The 23,491-nt window shown below is 39.4% G+C and overlaps 2 protein-coding genes across 4 annotated transcripts in view; both read right to left on the minus strand.

Annotated features, from left to right (window-relative positions):
* Positions 1-207: 207 nt before the first annotated feature.
* LOC112220643 (adhesion G protein-coupled receptor E5-like) overlaps positions 208-23,491 on the minus strand; it is a 30,445-nt gene continuing 7,161 nt past the window's right edge. Inside the window, exon 12 of the transcript XR_006079560.1 lies at positions 208-626. The gene's annotated coding sequence lies outside the window, so the exon portion shown is untranslated. The remainder of the gene's footprint in view (positions 627-23,491) is intronic.
* Positions 572-5,054, minus strand: LOC112220978 (adhesion G protein-coupled receptor E5). Of its 3 annotated transcripts, none has more exons than XM_024383011.2 (10): positions 4,912-5,054; positions 4,717-4,806; positions 4,118-4,249; positions 3,885-3,922; positions 3,646-3,762; positions 3,352-3,514; positions 2,445-2,567; positions 2,164-2,303; positions 1,830-1,994; positions 572-873 (listed from the first exon to the last, which is right to left on the minus strand). In XM_024383011.2, exons 1-10 carry the CDS (start codon positions 4,940-4,942, stop codon positions 715-717), a joined length of 1,158 nt encoding a protein of 385 aa, XP_024238779.1. In that variant the 5' UTR covers positions 4,943-5,054; the 3' UTR covers positions 572-714. The 3 variants fall into 3 exon arrangements, with proteins under 3 accessions (XP_024238779.1, XP_024238778.1, XP_024238780.1); XM_024383010.2 differs by having other exon boundaries at positions 2,137-2,303; positions 4,912-5,043; XM_024383012.2 differs by lacking the exon at positions 1,830-1,994 and having other exon boundaries at positions 4,912-5,051.

Consider the following 23,491-nt stretch of genomic DNA (forward strand, 5'->3'; position numbering starts at 1 on the left):
AGCACTAAGGCCATCAACCAGCGGTGGCTAGCAGGAAGGCACAATGAACAATCACAGCCCACTTTGTCTGGAGGGTTGTTGTATTTCATTGGCTCTTGTTAGGGCACTTTCTGGTTTAAGTCAGTTTGGGTGTTTGGAAGTCTTTACAACATGTGGGCAGGCAAAAAAATATATGTTTTGGTAGAGCAATGGTAAAATACATTGTACTTTCAGTATGGTATAGCTTTATTGCTGAAGAAAGGGACCAATTGTATTTAGATATTTGAATCAGATTGGAGCAAAATATTGCAAGATGATTGAATGACAGGGCCAAATATTATTTTCACTTAATTAGCTCTCAGAAAATAGTTACAACAACAACAAAGTGGCTTGATACTTGACAAATGCAGCGTTGGGTGGATATACCACTATTCTAGGAAGATTCATGCCACAAATTATAAGTAAAACTCGTGAGCCTAAAATGACGTATGTATTTTGACATATAGTTAAGAGCTCATATGCTACAGTCTAGAACTAAGAGTTCTATACATGAGATATTGTATATCTATTAATATAAAGTTGTGTTCTTATATTTTAGTTTTTTTTGATACATTTTATAATACTTTTTTTTTTTTAATTGCTGGCATGTGGATGTCCTTGCAAGCCAAGAGACAATGTTACAAATTAATTCCAAGTAAAGCTTTTCTTAGAACACAAATAGTTCAAATCCATGTCTTATTTTCTATGTAGCTGTACATCCTGTTGCTGCCGGTGTCCTCCACGGCGTTTGCGGCTGACAAAGCGACACCACAGGGTGGTGATCAGGGACAGGAACACACAGGTCAGTGCCACAAAAACACCCACCCACATCACCAACGACAGCTGCCCGCTTCCCTGCCGAAGAGGAATAACAAGCATCAGACACACACCATCTAGACAGTATGAACATATCAAACAACAGCACTTAACTTAAGCACTCAACAAGTATCAAACTCCCCTAAATAATGTCACAAATGAATCAAACAATTACATTTAGTAGTTTAAAACATGAACATTTGAAGATGAGCCAAAGATAGTCTCTGACACAGATATCTGGGAATATATTTTCTCCCTCTTCAGATGTGCTACACTAGCTACAGTAAGTTTCCATCCATTTGGCAACAGATTTACATGGGAATACTCTAAAATCAGCATTAAAACAATATGTGCATTTTCCCACCAGAGAGGTGTTTCCATCACATTGACTTGTTGCGGATAAAAGGCTGTACTTGATGACATAGTGCAGATAAAAATACCCTTTGCGGTAAAATGTCCATGTACCGAAAAAAATGCAAGTTAAATGGGTTTACATGGCATTTTCGACTCTACTGAGGGTTTTCTCACAATTATTTTTTGAACTTTATAGCAAATGTGCCCACTCCGGTATTGTCACGAGCGCTTAAGCCCACAGCGCTATTTGAAAGCAGCATCAAACTCATCATCATGCACATTCACCACCCTGTGAAGTTCAACATAAACATATTTAATCTGTTGCCTAATAAACTGCATGCTTTCCCGACAAGTCATAGTGGGAAGACCACACACGGCATAGTGCGACTCCAAGTTTACTTCCATATCATGGTTATTATATCAATATTTGGCCTTAAAAGCGTTTCCACAGACATGTCTTGCATAAATATTTTTACAGACACAAAAAGATCCCACCTTGTCTAGCTTATTTTGGTTTCTTGACAATTAAAGTTTTCGAAACATTTTCTGTTTCCATCAGGCCTGTCATGACATTTTTTAAATTACATGTACTTTACTCGCATAAAAAGGTGAGATGGAAAACAGGTTAGTGTTCTCTTTACCTGTCCCTGATGGATTCCCTTCAGCAGAGCGAATGTGCTGAGATGGTTGCAGGAGCACACAGTGTGCGTGGAGTTCGAAATCACTAAGGTGCAACCCCGCCCAGACCACACCCCCGGTCCATTCTCATCCGACCAATAAACACAGGTGGGGTCAACATCACTGGACTAGGACACAGTGTATATGGGTTGGGGTCAATTCCATTTAGACTCAGTAAATTGAGGAAAGAATGTGACTTCATGGAAAATATATCAATGAAAAACATGTTTTACTGACAGTCAGAAACTATTAAGTAGAGACAAGTGTTACCTGCAGGTGATGGAAGGTGAGATTAACCTGTTGGGGCAGGTATGTTGTGTTGGAGTTGCTAACGGAAACTGTCGCAGCACTGGACATGAGCTGCTGGCTCTGATGAGAAGTGTTGTCCTTCAGACTATCCAGATTCCTATAGTTGAGCAGAACGACATACGCAAACCCTGCACACAAAAAAACAATACAAGAAAACATAAGGCCTAATACAAGAACATGTACAACTCACAATATCCCAAGTGAATCCATCAATGTATGTCTTTAGTAATATTTTGAGCAGATGAATGGTACTGTAGGACTGTGGCTACCTAGGTAATTCTGGTAATCTCCAACCACCGTCTCCCAGGTGGTGTCAAGTTGAGTGTTCTCATTGGTTAGGCTGACTGGTCCTTTAGGTGGAGTCTTGTCTCTCCTCACCATAATCTCAACCTCTGTTTTTATTGACAAAATCAACACAGAGCAGAAATCACCATTACTGAAAGAACACAGTATTGCATTAATTATATTTTAAGTTGACACAATGTAATGTGCTTGTTAGTGCTCTGTTTATTGTCAGTATGGTGCTCAGATAGTGGTCTTCCTGTGGTACTGTAACGTCTGCTTCCAACTCACACTCCCAAACACGAAAATCCCCTGAATGCAGCTCACTTTCCAGCTCACACTCTCAATCACATAGATCCCCTGAACACAGCTCAATCTCCAGATCCCAATCACCTGAATTCTGATCACCTGTTCACACACCTGTATGTCATTATCACTCACAATTTAGTTCAGTTCTTTGCACCTCATCATTGTGAGGTGTTTGTTTTGTGATACACTTCTATTAGGAGCTCTGTTTTTGCATGTGTAATTTAATCCTATCCTCCTGTGTATGATAGTGAGGCAGGCAAAAACTAACGATGCCTTTTGTCTATTCCCTGCCTGTACTTTAGCCTATGGGATTTCCTCTTATCAACCTATTGCCTGATCTCCCGGACGTTACTAGTCTTTTCCCTGCCTGTACTGTTGCCTTTTTTGATTTTTTGTGTAAGACCTTCTGCCTGCCACTGGACCCAACTGTCTGCCGCCTCCTGTGGTCCCTTACAAATAAACACCTGCTGCACCCTGCGCTTGAAACCAGCTCTCTGTCTCCCATCGTGTTCAATAAAGGTACCTGCGAGGTAGTCAGTAAATGGTAAATATGTGGTCAGCGTGTGCTCAGTGTGTTTATGTTACCGGTGTGGTTGGTCTCTATCCTGGTCACGTTCTCTGTCAGCAGTGGAGCGATCAGTCTGAATGAGATTTCAATCGTCCTCAGTAACTTAGTCACTTCACTGCTACTATGGTGACCATTGGACTGGAGGCCCAGTTGAACAACATCAGTGGTATTAACCAGTAACTAGAGAGAGACAAGGGTTTTGTACGTGTGTGTTAGAGGTCGACCGATTATGATTTTTCAACGCCAATACTGATACCGATTCATCGGCCGACCTCTTGTGTTTGCATGTGTGTTTCTGTGTGGTGACTTACTGTCAAAAACACATCTCCAGTTGGCAGCAGTCTTGTCGGTCCAGGCAACGTAGAGTTGCTCAACACCAAACAGTTGTTTTTCAACAGAGACAAGAAACTATCAAAGCCTGGTAGAGTCTGGGAGGGAGGGAGGAGGGGGGGCATGTGCATTAGTGGGTAAATGCATACAACATTTCAAGATCATGGAAAAATACCCTTTTCCCAATTAATAATGTAATAATTCTAAAGTAAAGCCTTACCTGTCCAGCCTGTGTTTCATACTGGTCACAATTAAGCTCTAATGTAAAAACATGGAGACATATTACCTCAAAAACCATTGTATGTACACTATGTACAGTATAAAACCTGACATAGACTTTTATGGTGCTTCAGTACAGTCAGCCAGTACATGGAAGACAGACAAAAGGTAGCCACCTTAGAGTATTTAGACAAACCCAATACAACAGCACCCAAGAGGAAATGTGTCTCTCACCTGTACACTGAGTTTGTCTGTTGCCGTAGTTACTGAATCCTGTGGGACACTTGCACAGGTAGCTGCCCAGCTGATTGACACAGATTCCCCGTTCCCCACAAAAATGTTGGTTCTCAACACACTCATCTATGTCTGATAGAGAAAGAGAGTGGTAAAGGGAAAAGTAGTGGAGATGGAAAGATGATTAAAGATGGTATGTTTACAAAGAGAGGGTGATAATCCCTCACACGTTAACACAGTCACACTTTCAATAAGATTATATTGACCACCACATGATTCAAAGCCAAGCGATCTGAAGCCAAAATAGCATTGATAGTAGTCGCATCCAACGGTGTTGATGCATGTTGAATAGCTTTTACAGATGTTCTTCTCATTTAAGCACTCGTTTATATCTACATGAGGGAGATGAGAGGTGAATTTAGAAAGACTAGATTATCTTCAGAAAAAACATCCCACTACTAAACAGTACATAGTGTTGAATGTTCCTAAACAGGGTCTGTTTAATGGTGGAGATTATCAGAGGTCAACATTACTGATCAAAGCACATTCCTAAAGCAAAATACATTGCAGGAAATTATAACCATATTCTCCATCATTACCAATACAATTCAGAAACTCTGGATTGGAATTCGGTTGAGTAAAGCCATTCGCACATCTAGTAACTCTTGCTCCTTGGTCCTTGAGTAGCGCTAAATGAAGACAAAGAAAAGTTGAACTGCACACATGCATATGTTAAATATTTTAAACAGACTTGTGGATGTGTTGGTCAAATAAAAAGCAGAAAATTGACCGACCCACAATCAGTAGAAATAGAATGGCTCCCATGATGTCTGACAACTGGTGAGTTAATGGTACATGTCAGCTTGGTTTTAGTTCTAAAGAATAATTTGGAGACCTCACGGATGTGGTTAGCGCAGGGAAGTAAAAATAGTTCCCCATAACTAGCACCGGCATTTTCTTGTAAGTCGAGAACAAAGAGGAACTGACTGTGTGGCATGAGAAGACCATTTGCATCGCAATTCACATCAGGTTAATTTGTCTAGTTTTGCGTAGACCACGTCCAGGAGTTCCATCCCTGAATTAGACTCTAGTGTAGAGGGTCTATCTCCAAGATCAGACATAAGAGGACACATTGATCTAAAACACCAACATGCACAGTATAGACTCTTATCAACAGGGCCACATAAACCAGCTGCCTTACCAAAAGCAGACTTAGAATCCATATTTCACTCTGAAGCAAGGCTACTTATCTTTTTCTTTTCTTTACAAAATGTCTTGCTCTTGATTTCTTTTGAAGATGTCTGACCTTTATGCTAATTTTACAAGTTACTGCAGCAGCATTTCCCGTAACTTTCACATTCTCACTTGCTCTATCAGCATTTCCCGTAACTTTCACATTCTCACTTGCTCAATCAGCATTTCCACATTCTCACTTGCTCAATCAGCATTTCCCGTAATTTTCACATTCTCAGCATTTTGCTCATTCTCACTTGCTCTATCAGCATTTCCCGTAACTTTCACATTCTCACTTGCTCTATCAGCATTTCCCATAACTTTCACATTCTCTTGCTCTATCAGCATTTCCGTAACTTTCACATTCTCACTTGCTCTGCTAACTCACATTCTCACTTGCTCTATCAGCATTTCCCATAACTTTCACATTCTCACTTGCTCTATCAGCATTTCCCGTAACTTTCACATTCTCACTTGCTCTATCAGCATTTCCGTAACTTTCACATTCTCACTTGCTCTATCAGCATTTCTCCATAACTTTCACATTCTCACTTGCTCTATCAGCATTTCCCGTAACTCACATTCTCACTTGCTCTATCAGCATTTCCATAACTTTCACATTCTCACTTGCTCTATCAGCATTTCCCATAACTTTCACATTCTCACTTGCTCTATCAGCATTTCCCATAACTTTCACATTCTCACTTGCTCTATCAGCATTTCCCATAACTTTCACATTCTCACTTGCTCTATCAGCATTTCCCATAACTTTCACATTCTCACTTGCTCTATCAGCATTTCCCATAACTTTCACATTCTCACTTGCTCTATCAGCATTTCCCATAACTTTCACATTCTCACTTGCTCTATCAGCATTTCCCATAACTTTCACATTCTCACTTGCTCTATCAGCATTTCCCATAACTTTCACATTCTCACTTGCTCTATCAGCATTTCCCATAACTTTCACATTCTCACTTGCTCTATCAGCATTTCCCATAACTTTCACATTCTCACTTGCTCTATCAGCATTTCCCATAACTTTCACATTCTCACTTGCTCTATCAGCATTTCCCATAACTTTCACATTCTCACTTGCTCTATCAGCATTTCCCATAACTTTCACATTCTCACTTGCTCTATCAGCATTTCCCATAACTTTCACATTCTCACTTGCTCTATCAGCATTTCCCATAACTTTCACATTCTCACTTGCTCTATCAGCATTTCCATAACTTTCACATTCTCACTTGCTCTATCAATTTTTCACATTCTCACTTGCTCTATCAGCATTTCCCATAACTTTCACATTCTCACTTGCTCTATCAGCATTTCCATAACTTTCACATTCTCACTTGCTCTATCAGCATTTCATAACTTTCACATTCTCACTTGCTCTATCAGCATTTCCCATAACTTTCACATTCTCACTTGCTCTATCAGCATTTCCCATAACTTTCACATTCTCACTTGCTCTATCAGCATTTCCCATAACTTTCACATTCTCACTTGCTCTATCAGCATTTCCCATAACTTTCACATTCTCACTTGCTCTATCAGCATTTCCCATAACTTTCACATTCTCACTTGCTCTATCATAACTTTCACATTTGCTCTATCAGCATTTCCCATAACTTTCACATTCTCACTTGCTCTATCAGCATTTCCCATAACTTTCACATTCTCACTTGCTCTACATTCTCACATTCTCACTTGCTCTATCAGCATTTCCCATAACTTTCACATTCTCTATCAGCATTTGCTCTATCAGCATTTCCCATAACTTTCACATTCTCACTTGCTCTATCAGCATTTCCCATAACTTTCACATTCTCACTTGCTCTATCAGCATTTCCCATAACTTTCACATTCTCACTTGCTCTATCAGCATTTCCCATAACTTTCACATTCTCACTTGCTCTATCAGCATTTCCCATAACTTTCACATTCTCACTTGCTCTATCAGCATTTCCCATAACTTTCACATTCTCACTTGCTCTATCAGCATTTCCCATAACTTTCACATTCTCACTTGCTCTATCAGCATTTCCCATAACTTTCACATTCTCACTTGCTCTATCAGCATTTCTTTCACATTCTAATCTTTCACATTCTCACTTGCTCTATCAGCATTTCCCATAACTTTCACATTCTCACTTGCTCTATCAGCATTTCCCATAACTTTCACATTCTCACTTGCTCTATCAGCATTTCCCATAACTTTCACATTCTCACTTGCTCTATCAGCATTTCCCATAACTTTCACATTCTCACTTGCTCTATCAGCATTTCCCATAACTTTCACATTCTCACTTGCTCTATCAGCATTTCCCATAACTTTCACATTCTCACTTGCTCTATCAGCATTTCCCATAAGCATTTTTCACATTCTCACTTGCTCTATCAGCATTTCCCATAACTTTCACATTCTCACTTGCTCTATCAGCATTTCCCATAACTTTCACATTCTCACTTGCTCTATCAGCATTTCCCATAACTTTCACATTCTCACTTGCTCTATCAGCATTTCCCATAACTTTCACATTCTCACTTGCTCTATCAGCATTTCCCATAACTTTCACATTCTCACTTGCTCTATCAGCATTTCCCATAACTTTCACATTCTCACTTGCTCTATCAGCATTTCCCATAACTTTCACATTCTCACTTGCTCTATCAGCATTTCCCATAACTTTCACATTCTCACTTGCTCTATCAGCATTTCCCATAACTTTCACATTCTCACTTGCTCTATCAGCATTTCCCATAACTTTCACATTCTCACTTGCTCTATCAGCATTTCCCATAACTTTCACATTCTCACTTGCTCTATCAGCATTTCCCATAACTTTCACATTCTCACTTGCTCTATCAGCATTTCCCATAACTTTCACATTCTCACTTGCTCTATCAGCATTTCCCATAACTTTCACATTCTCACTTGCTCTATCAGCATTTCCCATAACTTTCACATTCTCACTTGCTCTATCAGCATTTCCCATAACTTTCACATTCTCACTTGCTCTATCAGCATTTCATAACCATAACTTTCCCACATTCTCACTTGCTCTATCAGCATTTCCCATAACTTTCACATTCTCACTTGCTCTATCAGCATTTCCCATAACTTTCACATTCTCACTTGCTCTATCAGCATTTCCCATAACTTTCACATTCTCACTTGCTCTATCAGCATTTCCCATAACTTTCACATTCTCACTTGCTCTATCAGCATTTCCCATAACTTTCACATTCTCACTTGCTCTATCAGCATTTCCCATAACTTTCACATTCTCACTTGCTCTATCAGCATTTCCCATAACTTTCACATTCTCACTTGCTCTATCAGCATTTCCCATAACTTTCACATTCTCACTTGCTCTATCAGCATTTCCCATAACTTTCACATTCTCACTTGCTCTATCAGCATTTCCATAACTTTCATAACTTTCACATTCTCACTTGCTCTATCAGCATTTCCATAACTTTCACATTCTCACTTGCTCTATCAGCATTTCCCATAACTTTCACATTCTCACTTGCTCTATCAGCATTTCCCATAACTTTCACATTCTCACTTGCTCTATCAGCATTTCCATAATTTCATTCTCATATCAGCATTTTTCACATTCTCACTTGCTCTATCAGCATTTCCCATAACTTTCACATTCTCACTTGCTCTATCAGCATTTCCCATAACTTTCACATTCTCACTTGCTCTATCAGCATTTCCCATAACTTTCACATTCTCACTTGCTCTATCAGCATTTCCCATAACTTTCACATTCTCACTTGCTCTATCAGCATTTCCCATAACTTTCACATTCTCACTTGCTCTATCAGCATTTCCCATAACTTTCACATTCTCACTTGCTCTATCAGCTCTATCATTTCCCATAACTTTCACATTCTCACTTGCTCTATCAGCATTTCCATAACTTTCACATTCTCACTTGCTCTATCAGCATTTCCCATAACTTTCACATTCTCACTTGCTCTATCAGCATTTCCCATAACTTTCACATTCTCACTTGCTCTATCAGCATTTCCCATAACTTTCCCATATCACATTTCCCATCACATTCTCACTTGCTCTATCAGCATTTCCCATAACTTTCACATTCTCACTTGCTCTATCAGCATTTCCCATAACTTTCACATTCTCACTTGCTCTATCAGCATTTCCCATAACTTTCACATTCTCACTTGCTCTATCAGCATTTCCCATAACTTTCACATTCTCACTTGCTCTATCAGCATTTCCCATAACTTTCACATTCTCACTTGCTCTATCAGCATTTCCCATAACTTTCACATTCTCACTTGCTCTATCAGCATTTCCCATAACTTTCACATTCTCACTTGCTCTATCAGCATTTCCCATAACTCACATTCTCACTTGCTCTATCAGCATTTCCCATAACTTTCACATTCTCACTTGCTCTATCAGCATTTCCCATAACTTTCACATTCTCACTTGCTCTATCAGCATTTCCCATAACTTTCACATTCTCACTTTCTATCAGCATTTCCCATAACTTTCACATTCTCACTTGCTCTATCAGCATTTCCCATAACTTTCACATTCTCACTTGCTCTATCAGCATTTCCCATAACTTTCACATTCTCACTTGCTCTATCAGCATTTCCATAACTTTCACATTCTCACTTGCTCTATCAGCATTTCCCATAACTTTCACATTCTCACTTGCTCTATCAGCATTTCCCATAACTTTCACATTCTCACTTGCTCTATCAGCATTTCCCATAACTTTCACATTCTCACTTGCTCTATCAGCATTTCCCATAACTTTCACATTCTCACTTGCTCTATCAGCATTTCCCATAACTTTCACATTCTCACTTGCTCTATCAGCATTTCCCATAACTTTCACATTCTCACTTGCTCTATCAGCATTTCCCATAACTTTCACATTCTCACTTGCTCTATCAGCATTTCCCATAACTTTCACATTCTCATATCAGCATTTCCCATAACTTTCACATTCTCACTTGCTCTATCAGCATTTCCCATAACTTTCACATTCTCACTTGCTCTATCAGCATTTCCCATAACTTTCACATTCTCACTTGCTCTATCAGCATTTTTCATTCTCACTTGCTCTATCACTTTCATAACTTTCACATTCTCACTTGCTCTATCAGCATTTCCCATAACTTTCCCACATTCTCACTTGCTCTATCAGCATTTCCCATAACTTTCATTCTCACTTGCTCTATCAGCATTTCCCATAACTTTCACATTCTCACTTGCTCTATCAGCATTTCCCATAACTTTCACATTCTCACTTGCTCTATCAGCATTTCCCATAACTTTCACATTCTCACTTGCTCTATCAGCATTTCCCATAACTTTCACATTCTCACTTGCTCTATCAGCATTTCCCATAACTTTCACATTCTCACTTGCTCTATCAGCATTTCCCATAACTTTCACATTCTCACTTGCTCTATCAGCATTTCCCATAACTTTCACATTCTCACTTGCTCTATCAGCATTTCCATAACTTTCACATTCTCACTTGCTCTATCAGCATTTCCCATAACTTTCACATTCTCACTTGCTCTATCAGCATTTCCCATAACTTTCACATTCTCACTTGCTCTATCAGCATTTCCCATCTCACATTCTCACTTGCTCTATCAGCATTTCCCATAACTTTCACATTCTCACTTGCTCTATCAGCATTTCCCATAACTTTCACATTCTCACTTGCTCTATCAGCATTTCCCATAACTTTCACATTCTCACTTGCTCTATCAGCATTTCCCATAACTTTCACATTCTCACTTGCTCTATCAGCATTTCCCATAACTTTCACATTCTCACTTGCTCTATCAGCATTTCCCATAACTTTCACATTCTCACTTGCTCTATCAGCATTTCACATTCCATAACTTTCACATTCTCACTTGCTCTATCAGCATTTCCCATAACTTTCACATTCTCACTTGCTCTATCAGCATTTTAACTTTCACATTCTCACTTGCTCTATCAGCATTTCCCATAACTTTCACATTCTCACTTGCTCTATCAGCATTTCCATAACTTTCACATTCTCACTTGCTCTATCAGCATTTCCCATAACTTTCACATTCTCACTTGCTCTATCAGCATTTCCCATAACTTTCACATTTCCTCTATAACTTTCACATTCTCACTTGCTCTATCAGCATTTCCCATAACTTTCACATTCTCACTTGCTCTATCAGCATTTCCCATAACTTTCACATTCTCACTTGCTCTATCAGCATTTCCCATAACTTTCACATTCTCACTTGCTCTATCAGCATTTCCCATAACTTTCACATTCTCACTTGCTCTATCAGCATTTCCCATAACTTTCACATTCTCACTTGCTCTATCAGCATTTCCCATAACTTTCACATTCTCACTTTCATTTCCCATAACTTTCACATTCTCACTTGCTCTATCAGCATTTCCCATAACTTTCACATTCTCACTTGCTCTATCAGCATTTCCCATAACTTTCACATTCTCACTTGCTCTATCAGCATTTCTATCAGCATTTCCCATAACTTTCACATTCTCACTTGCTCTATCAGCACTTTCACATTCTCACTTGCTCTATCAGCATTTCCATAACTTTCACATTCTCACTTGCTCTATCAGCATTTCCCATAACTTTCACATTCTCACTTGCTCTATCAGCATTTCCCATAACTTTCACATTCTCACTTGCTCTATCAGCATTTCCCATAACTTTCACATTCTCACTTGCTCTATCAGCATTTCCCATAACTTTCATTCTCACTTGCTCTATCAGCATTTCCCATAACTTTCACATTCTCACTTGCTCTATCAGCATTTCCCATAACTTTCACATTCTCACATCTCTCAGCATTTCCCTCTCACATTCTCACTTGCTCTATCAGCATTTCCCATAACTTTCACATTCTCACTTGCTCTATCAGCATTTCCCATAACTTTCACATTCTCACTTGCTCTATCAGCATTTCCCATAACTTTCACATTCTCACTTGCTCTATCAGCATTTCCATAACTTTCACATTCTCACTTGCTCTATCAGCATTTCCCATAACTTTCACATTCTCACTTGCTCTATCAGCATTTCCCATAACTTTCACATTCTCACTTGCTCTATCAGCATTTCCCATAATTTCACATTCTCACTTGCTCTATCAGCATTTCCCATAACTTTCTCACTTGCTCTATCAGCATTTCCATAACTTTCACATTCTCACTTGCTCTATCAGCATTTCCCATAACTTTCACATTCTTCTCACTTGCTCTATCAGCATTTCCCATAACTTTCACATTCTCACTTGCTCTATCAGCATTTCCCATAACTCTTCACATTCTCACTTGCTCTATCAGCATTTCCCATAACTTTCACATTCTCACTTGCTCTATCAGCATTTCCCATAACTTTCACATTCTCACTTGCTCTATCAGCATTTCCCATAACTTTCACATTCTCACTTGCTCTATCAGCATTTCCCTATAACTTTCACATTCTCACTTGCTCTATCAGCATTTCCCATAACTTTCACATTCTCACTTGCTCTATCAGCATTTCCCATAACTTTCACATTCTCACTTGCTCTATCAGCATTTCCCATAACTTTCACATTCTCACTTGCTCTATCAGCATTTCCCATAACTTTCACATTCTCACTTGCTCTATCAGCATTTCCCATAACTTCACATTCACATAACTTTCACATTCTCACTTGCTCTATCAGCATTTCCCATAATTTCACATTCTCACTTGCTCTATCAGCATTTCCCATAACTTTCACATTCTCACTTGCTCTATCAGCATTTCCCATAACTTTCACATTCTCACTTGCTCTATCAGCATTTCCCATAACTTTCACATTCTCACTTGCTCTATCAGCATTTCCCATAACTTTCACATTCTCACTTGCTCTATCAGCATTTCCCATAACTTTCACATTCTCACTTGCTCTATCAGCATTTCCATAACTTTCACATTCTCACTTGCTCTATCAGCATTTTCCCATAACTATCAGCATTTCCCATAACTTTCATTCTCACTTGCTCTATCAGCATTTCCCATAACTTTCACATTCTCACTTGCTCTATCAGCATTTCCCATAACTTTCACATTCTCACTTGCTCTATCAGCATTTCCCATAACTTTCACATTCTCACTTGCTCTATCAGCATTTCCCATAACTCTTCACATTCTCACTTGCTCTATCAGCATTTCCCATAACTTTCACATTCTCACTTGCTCTATCAGCATTTCCCATAACTTTCACATTCTCACTTGCTCTATCAGCTTTCCCATAACTTTCACATTCTCACTTGCTCTATCAGCATTTCCCATAACTTTCACATTCTCACTTGCTCTATCAGCATTTCCCATAACTTTCACATTCTCACTTGCATTTCTATCAGCATTTCCCATAACTTTCACATTCTCACTTGCTCTATCAGCATTTCCCATAACTTTCACATTCTCACTTGCTCTATCAGCATTTCCCATAACATTTCTCATTCTCATTCTTGCTCTATCAGCATTTCCCATAACTTTCACATTCTCACTTGCTCTATCAGCATTTCCCATAACTTTCACATTCTCACTTGCTCTATCAGCATTTCCCATAACTTTCACATTCTCACTTGCTCTATCAGCATTTCCCATAACTTTCACATTCTCACTTGCTCTATCAGCATTTCCCATAACTTTCACATTCTCACTTGCTCTATCAGCATTTCCCATAACTTTCACATTCTCACTTGCTCTATCAGCATTTCCCATAACTTTCACATTCTCACTTGCTCTATCAGCATTTCCCATAACTTTCACATTCTCACTTGCTCTATCAGCATTTTCATTCTCACTTGCTCTATCAGCATTTCCCATAACTTTCACATTCTCACTTGCTCTATCAGCATTTCCCATAACTTTCACATTCTCACTTGCTCTATCAGCATTTCCCATAACTTTCACATTCTCACTTGCTCTATCAGCATTTCCCATAACTTTCACATTCTCACTTGCTCTATCAGCATTTCCCATAACTTTCACATTCTCACTTGCTCTATCAGCATTTCCCATAACTTTCACATTCTCACTTGCTCTATCAGCATTTCCCATAACTTTCACATTCTCACTTGCTCTATCAGCATTCTCACTTGCTCTATCAGCACTTTCACATTCTCACTTGCTCTATCAGCATTTCCCATAACTTTCACATTCTCACTTGCTCTATCAGCATTTCCCATAACTTTCACATTCTCACTTGCTCTCTCACATTCTCAGCATTTCCCATAACTTTCACATTCTCACTTGCTCTATCAGCATTTCCCATAACTTTCACATTCTCACTTGCTCTATCAGCATTTCCCATAACTTTCACATTCTCACTTGCTCTATCAGCATTTCCCATAACTTTCACATTCTCACTTGCTCTATCAGCATTTCCCATAACTTTCACATTCTCACTTGCTCTATCAGCATTTCCCATAACTTTAACTTTCTATCAGCATTTCCCATTCTCACTTGCTCTATCAGCATTTCCCATAACTTTCACATTCTCACTTGCTCTATCAGCATTTCCATAACTTTCACATTCTCATTTCAGCATTTCCCATAACTTTCACATTCTCACTTGCTCTATCAGCATTTCCCATAACTTTCACATTCTCACTTTTCACATTCTCACTTGCTCTATCAGCATTTCCCATAACTTTCACATTCTCACTTGCTCTATCAGCATTTCCTCACTTGCTCTAAGCTTTCATAACTTTCACATTCTCACATTCTCACTTGCTCTATCAGCATTTCCCATAACTTTCACATTCTCACTTGCTCTATCAGCATTTCCCATAACTTTCACATTCTCACTTGCTCTATCAGCATTTCCATTTCACATTCTCATAACATTTTCACATTCTCACTTGCTCTATCAGCATTTCCCATAACTTTCACATTCTCACTTGCTCTATCAGCATTTCTCTCTTCACATTAACTCACATTGCTCTATCAGCATTTCCCATAACTTTCACATTCTCACTTGCTCTATCAGCATTTCCCATAACTTTCACATTCTCACTTGCTCTATCAGCATTGACGGGAAAGGGGTTTCAATGCTTAACATTTAGTGTGTCTTTGTGATTACACAAATGAAGAGCGTTTCTGGGTTTTTCTTGAAGTGGTGGTGGGACTATTTGTCCATGAAATCAATAATTTTCCTGACGAATTCTCCTTCCATAGCCGAAGCATCCCAATATATTGAAAGGCTACATTATCTAGATTTATGTTAGCTCAAAAGGTAGGTCGATTAACCAATGAAGAGAGAAGTTTCAAGAGCTATTGAGAATGAGAGATGTCAAAGTCATGATAATGATGGCAAATGCATTTGTGTGATAAACAGCCTGTTGGAAAATGAAGAAGCAACTATGATCAAATGGTGGGAGACATTAGATTTACAATATTAATATCACTCACACTATGTTCCTTCATGATGATCAACGGTAAGTTTCAGGGCAGACATACATTTATCTAGCCTGGCTGACACAAAACGCTAAGTTTTCTTGACAAAGCTATTTCTCTCTGTGCACTCGTCACTAGTTACTACAGCCACAGCTTATTTCTAAAATGTCTCTCCTTAATTCAAATTTCATTTGAATCCTAACCCTAAACTTAAACACACGGCTAACCATATGCCTGCCTAACCTTCAACTAAAACCAAAAAGCTTATTTTTGGGGGGATGGGGGATTTTATGATTACAGCCCAGGTTTGGAACGCTCTTTCTTATTGGTCTATTGACTAATTTACTGCCTGGTGATGTCACCAGCAAGCCAAAACTCCATCCTACCTAAACAGGCTGACATTTTCAAACAGCTCTTACACTAAAAAGGCATTATCATAATGTCCACAATTTCACAGTCTTATTCCAACCTCAAAGTGTTTAAATATACATAAAACTCAGGAAATCATGTTCTTGACTGCACTGGGCCTTTAAGTCCGTTTGGAAATGTTTACACCATGTGGGCAGTTATAAAGGCCTAACCTAATGAGAGGCAAAAAAAAACTGTCTTGGGTGAGCAATTATCAAATTCATTGTACTTTCAGTATGATGTAGTGCTTTATTTTTTTTACAAAACGGACAGCTCATATTTAGACATTTATGTCAGAATGAAGGATATAATAGCAAGATGATTTGTGGATTTAAATACCTTTTCAAGCACTGTAAAATAAACAGGAAAAATATCACTTTCACTTCAAATAAGTTAGTTACAACAACAACCAAGTGGCATAAAATAACAATTTTAAAAAGAGGCAGCAGAGTAGCCTAGTGGTTACAGTGTTGGACTTGTAACCGAAAGGTTGCAAGTTCAAATCCCCGAGCTGACAAGGTACAAATCTGTCGTTCTGCCCCTGAACAGGCAGTTGACCCACAGTTCCTAGGCTGACTTGCCTAGTTAAATAAAGGTACAATTTAAAAAAAATACTGGACAAATGCAGCGTTGAGTGGATTTACCACTATTCTCATCTCTACAAATTACAAACCATGTTTATGAGACTGAAATTACTTATGTTGCCATAGAGATGAGAGCTCATCTATTACAGTCCAGAACTGATTTCTATAGATGAAAAATTGTATATCTATTAATAAAAAGTTGTGTTTTTGTTTGTTTGGTACATTTTTAAACTACTTAAATAAATACAAATTCTGTCGGCCTAGTCCTTGCAAGCCAAGAGACAATATTTTCAAATTAATTCCAAGTAAAGCTTTTCTTAGAACACAAATAGTTCAAATCCATGTCTTATTTTCTATGTACAGTGCCTTGCGAAAGTATTCGGCCCCCTTGAACTTTGCGTAAAGGGGCTGAATAATTTTGCACGCCCAATTTTTCAGTTTTTGATTTGTTAAAGTTTGAAATATCCAATAAATGTTGTTCCACTTCATGATTGTGTCCCACTTGTTGTTGATTCTTCACAAAAATACAGTTTTATATCTTTATGTTTGAAACCTGAAATGTGGCAAAAGGTCGCAAAGTTCAAAGGGGGCCGAATACTTTCGCAAGGCACTGTAGCTGTACATCCTGTTGCAGCCGGTGTCCTCCACGGCGTTTGCGGCTGACAAAGCGACACCACAGGGTGGTGATCAGGGACAGGAACACACAGGTCAGTGCCACAAAAACACCCACCCACATCACCAACGACAGCTGCCCGCTTCCCTGCCGAAGAGGAATAACAAGCATCAGACACACACCATCTAGACAGTATGAACATATCAAACACAACAGCAGCACTCAAGCACTCAACAAGCATCAAACTCCCCTAAATAATGTGACAAATGCATCAAACACATTTAGCAGTTTAAAACATTAACTTTTCCAGAGGAACCAAAGGAAGTCTCTGACACAGATATCCTGGAATATGTTTTCACCCCCATCAGATGTGCTACACTAGCTAGGTTTCCAGCCAATTTGCGAAAGATGTACATAGGAATACTCTAAAATCTGCATTAAAACAACATTTTCATTTTCCCACCAGAGAGGTGTTTCCATCAAAATTATTTGTTACAAATAAAAGCCTGTACGTGATGACATAGTGCACATAAAATACCCTTTGCGGTTAAATTAACATGTACTGAATAAAAAATAAAGTTACATGGGTTTACATGGCATTTTCAATACTACTGATGGTTTTCTCAACAAACAAAAAAGCTTTATATAGCAAGTGTGCGCACTCCAGTTTTGTCACGTGCCCTTAAGCCCACAGCGCTATTTGAAAGCAGTATCAAACTCATCACTCATTCACCACCCTGTGAAGTTCAACATTAACATACTTAGTCTGTTGCCTAATAAACTACATGCTTTCCCGACAAGTCATAGTGGGAGGACCACACATCATAGCGTGTCTCCAAGTTTACTTCCATATCATGGTTATTATATCAATATTTGGCCTTAAAAACGTTTCCACTGACATTTCTTGCATACATATTTTTACAGACACAAAAAGATCCCACCTTGTCTAGCGTATTTTGTTTTCTTGACAATTAGAAAGTTTTCCGAAACATTTTCTGTTTCCATCAGGCCTGTCATGACATTTTTTAAACGACATGTACTTTACTCACATAAAAAGGTGAGATGGAAAACAGGTTAGTGTTCTCTTTACCTGTCCCTGATGGATTCCCTTCAGCAGAGCGAATGTGCTGAGATGGTTGCAGGAGCACACAGTGTGGGTGGAGTTCGAAATCACTAAGGTGCAACCCCGCCCAGACCACACCCCGGTCCATTCTCATCTGACCAATAAACACAGGTGGGGTCAACATCACTGGACTAGGACACAGTGTATATGTGTTGGGGTCAATTCCATTACCACTCAGTCAATTTAGGAAAAAATGTGACTTAATGTAAAACATGTCAATGAAAAACATATAAACATATTTTACTGACAGTCATAGACTATTAATTAGAGACAAGTGTTACCTGCAGGTGATTGAAGGTGAGATGAACCTGTTGTGGCAGGTATGTTGTGTTGGAGTTGCTAACGGACACCATTGCGGCACTGGACATGAGCTGCTGGCTCTTGTGAACTGAATTGTGTCTTCCACATTTAACCCAACCCCTCTGAATCAGAGAGGTGTGGGCAGTTGCCTTAAACATCCACGTCTTTCTCGCCCATGGAACAATGGTTTAACTGCCTTGCTCAGGGGCAGAATGACAGATTTTTACCTTGTCAGCTCGGGATTGGATCCAGCAAACTTCCGGTTCCTGGTTCAACATTCTCACCACTAGGCTACCTGCTGACCCATTGTAAATATGTGGTCAGCATGTGCTCGGTGTGTTTATATTACCTGTGTGGTTGGTCTCTATCCTGGTCACGTTCTCTGTCAACAGTGGAGCGATCAGTCTGATAGAGATTTCAATCGTTCTCAGTAACTTAGTCACTTCACTGCTACTACGGTGACCATTGGACTGGAGGCCCAGTTGAACAACATCAGTGGTATTAACCAGTAACAAGAGAAGAGCGACATAAGGGTTTTGTACGTGTGCGTTAGAGGTCGACCGATTATAATTTTTCAATACCGATACCGATTATTGGAGGGCCAAAAAGGCCGATACTGATTAATCGGCCGATTTAAAAAACAAACATGTATTTGTAATAATGACAATTACAACAATACTGAATGAACACTTATTTTAACTTAAATATAATACATCAATAAAATCAATTTAGCCTAAAAAAAATGAAACATGTTCAATTTGGTTTAAATAAAGTGTTGGAGAAGAAAGTAAAAGTGCAATATGTGCCATGTAAAAAAGGTAACTTTTAAGTTCCTTGCTCAAAACATGAGAACATATGAAAGTTGGTGGTTTATTTTAACAGGAGTATTCAATTTTCCCAGGTAAGAAGTTTTAGGTTGTAGTTATTATAGGAATTATAGGACAATTTCTCTCTATACGATTTGTATTTCATATACCTTTGACTATTGGATGTTCTTATAGGCACTTTAGTATTGCCAGTGTAACAGTATAGCTTAAGTCCCTCTCCTCATCCCTTCTCGGGCTCGAACCAGGAACACATCGACAACAGCCACCCTCGAAGCAGCGTTACCCATGCAGAGAAAGGGAAACAACTACTCCAAGTCTCAGAGCGAGAGACGTTTGAAACGCTATTAGCGTGCACCCTGCTAACTAGCTAGCCATTTCACATTGGTTACACCAGCCTAATCTCGGGAGTTGTTAGGCTTGAAGTCATAAACAGCTCAATGCTTGAAGCACAGCGACGAGCTGCTGGCAAAACGCACTAAAGTGCTGTTTGAATGAATGCTTACGAGCCTGCTGGTGCCTACCACCGCTCAGTCAGACTGCTCTATCAAATCATAGACTTAATTATAACATAACACACAGAAATACGAGCCTTAGGTCATTAATATGGTCGAATCCGGGAACTATCATGTCGAAAACAAGACGTTTAATTCTTTCAGTGAACTACAGAACCGTTCCGTATTTTATCTAACGGGTGGCATCCATCAGTGTAAATATTCCTGTTACATTCCACAACCTTCAATGTTATGTCATAATTAAGTAAAATTCTGGCAAATTAGGCGGCCCAAACTGTTGCATATACACTGACTCTGCGTGTAATGAACGCAAGAGAAGTGACACAATTTCACCTGGTTAATATTGCCTGCTAACCTGGATTTCTTTTAGCTAAATATGCAGGTTTAAAAATGTATACTTCTGTGTATTGATTTTTAGAAAGGCATTGATGTTTATGGTTAGGTACAGTCGTGCAACGATTGTGCTTTTTTTGCAAATGCGCTTTTGTTAAATCATCCCCCGTTTGGCGAAGTTGGCTGTCTTTGTTAGGAAGAAATAGTCTTCACAGACTTCGCAACGAGCCAGGTTAGCAGGCAATATTAACTACATATGCGGGTTTAAAAATATATACTTGTGTATTGATTTTAAGAAAGGCATTGATGTTTATGGTTAGGTACACATTGGAGCAAGACAGTCCTTTTTCGCGAATACGCACCACATCGATTATATGGAACGCAGGACACGCTAGATAAACTAGTAATATCATCAACCATGTGTAGTTAACTAGTGATTATGATCGATTGATTGTTTTTTATAAGATAAGTTTAATGCTAGCTAGCAACTTACCGTGGATTCTTACTGCATTCGTGTAACACGCAGTCTCCTCGTGGAGTGCAATGTAATCAGGTGGTTAGAGCATTGGACTAGTTAACTGTAAGGTTGCAAGATTGAATCCCCGAGCTGACAAGGTAAAAATCTGTCGTTCTGCCCCTGAACAAGGCAGTTAACCCACCGTTCCTAGGCCGTCATTGAAAATAACAATGTGTTCTTAACTGACTTGCCTAGTTAAATAACGGATAAATAAAGGTGTAAAAAAATCGGTGTCCAAAAATACCGATTTCCGATTGTTATGAAAACTTGAAATCGGCCTGATTAATCGGCCATTCCGAAAAATCGATCGACCGCTAGTGTGTGTGTGCGTTTGCATGTGTGTTTCTGTGTGGTGACTTACTGTCAAAAGAATATCTCCAGATGGCAGCGATCTTGTAGGTCCAGGCAACGTAGAGTTGCTCAACACCAAACAGTTGTTTCTCAACACAGACAATAAACTATCAAGGCCTGGTAGAGTCTGGGAGGGAGGGGGAGGGGGGGGAATGTGCATTAGTGGGAAAATGCATAACACATTTCAAGATCAAGTAAAAATACCCTTTTCTCAATTAATAATGTAATAATTCTAAAGTAAAGCTTTACCTGTCCAGCCTGTGTTTCATACTGGTCACAATTAAGCTCTAAAGTTAAAACATGGAGACATATTATCTCAATACCCTTCTACAGTACACAATGTACATAGCTGTGCATGATAAAGGAGTACATCATGGACAACAGGTGGAATGGTGCTTGACTCTCACCTACACACTTAATTTGGTTTTTGCTAAAGTTAGTAAATCCAGCAGGACACTGGCACCAGTAACTGCCATTCAGGTTTTGGCCTGGGTAAATAAAACTTGACAAGGAATGTTATGGGGGTTCAGTAGTCAGCCTGTACATGGAAGCCAGACAAAAGGTAAAAGGTAAACCCAATACAACAGCACCCAAGAAGAAATGTGTCTCTCACCTGCACACTGAGTTTGTCTGTTGCCATAGCGACTGAATCCTGTGTGACACTTGCACAGGTAGCTGCCAAGCTGATTGAGATCGATTCCCCATTCCCCACAAAAATGTTGGTTCTCAACACACTCATCTATGTCTGATGGAGAATGGGAGTGGTAAAGGGAAAAGTAGTGGAGATGGAAAGATTAAAGATTGTTTTTTGACAAAGAGAGGGTGATAAATCCCTCACACGTTAACACAGTCACACTTTCAATAAGATTATATTGACCACCACATGATTCAAAGCCAAGCGATCTGAAGACAGAATAGCATTGACAGTAATAGCTTTCAACGGTGTTGATACAAGTTGAATAGCCTACAGATGTTCTTCTCATTTAAGCACTCATTATATCTACATGAGGGAGATGAGAGGTGAATTTAGAAATACTAGATTATCTTCCGAAAAAACATCCCACTACTAAACAGTACATAGTGTTGAACGTTCCTAAACAGGGTCTGTTTAATTCTGGACATTATAAAGTAGCCACCATTTGCCTCGATGACAGCTTTGCATACTCTTGGCATTCTCTCAACCAGCTTTACCGGGAATGCTTTTCTGGCAGTCTTGGAGTTCCCACATATGCTGACCACTTGTTGACTGCTTTCCTTCACTCTACGGTCCAACTCATCCTAAACCATCTCAATTGGGTTGAGGTCAGGTGATTGTGGAGGCCAGGTCATGTGATGCAGCACTCCATCCCTCTCCTTCTTGGTCAAATAGCCCTTACACAGCCTGGAGGTTTGTTTTTGGGTCATTGTCCTGTTGAAAAACAAATGATAGTCCCACTAAGCACATACCAGATGGGATGGCGTATTGCTGCAGAATGCTGTGGTAGCCATGCTGTTTAAGTGTGCCTTGAATTCTACATAAATCACTGACAGTGTCACCAGCAAAGCACTTCCACACCATCATACCTCCTCCTCCATGCTTCACGGTGGGAACGACACATGTGGAGATCATCCGTTCACCTGCTCTGCGTCTCACAAAGCCACGGTGGTTGGAACCATAAATCTCAAATTTGGACTCATCAGACCAAAGGACAGATTTTCACCTGTCTAATTACCATTGCTCGTGTTTCTTGGCCCAAGCAAGTCTCTTCCTCTTATTGGTGTCCTTTAGTAGTGGTTTCTTTGCAGCAATTCGACCATGAAGGCCTGATTCATGCAGTCTCCTCTGAACAGTTAATGTTGAGATGTGTCTGTTACTTGAACTCTCTGAAGCATTTATTCGGGCTGCAATTTCTGAGGGTGGTAACTCTAATGAACTTATCCTCTGCAGCAGAGGTAACTCTGAGCCAGTTTCATGATAGTGCTTGATGGTTTTTGCGACTGCACTTGAAGAAACTTTCAAAGTTCTAGAAATGTTCCACATTGACTGACCTTCATGTCTTAAAGTAATGATGGACTGTCGTTTCTTTTGCAAGTATGTTAACACAGCTGAAAACTGTTGTAC

Source organism: Oncorhynchus tshawytscha, linkage group LG21 (assembly GCF_018296145.1).
Source record: "Oncorhynchus tshawytscha isolate Ot180627B linkage group LG21, Otsh_v2.0, whole genome shotgun sequence".
NCBI classification, from domain to species: domain Eukaryota; kingdom Metazoa; phylum Chordata; class Actinopteri; order Salmoniformes; family Salmonidae; genus Oncorhynchus; species Oncorhynchus tshawytscha.

Coding starts and splice junctions, on each gene's coding strand:
- LOC112220978 (XM_024383010.2), bottom strand. CDS start 4,942: ATGGGAGCCATTCTATTTCTACTGATTGTGG. Junction 4,250..4,716: donor AGAGTTTCTGAATTGTATTG/GTAATGATGGAG, acceptor TTTCTCTATCAG/ACATAGATGAGTGTGTTGAG. Junction 874..1,829: donor AGGGAATCCATCAGGGACAG/GTAAAGAGAACA, acceptor CCTCTTCGGCAG/GGAAGCGGGCAGCTGTCGTT.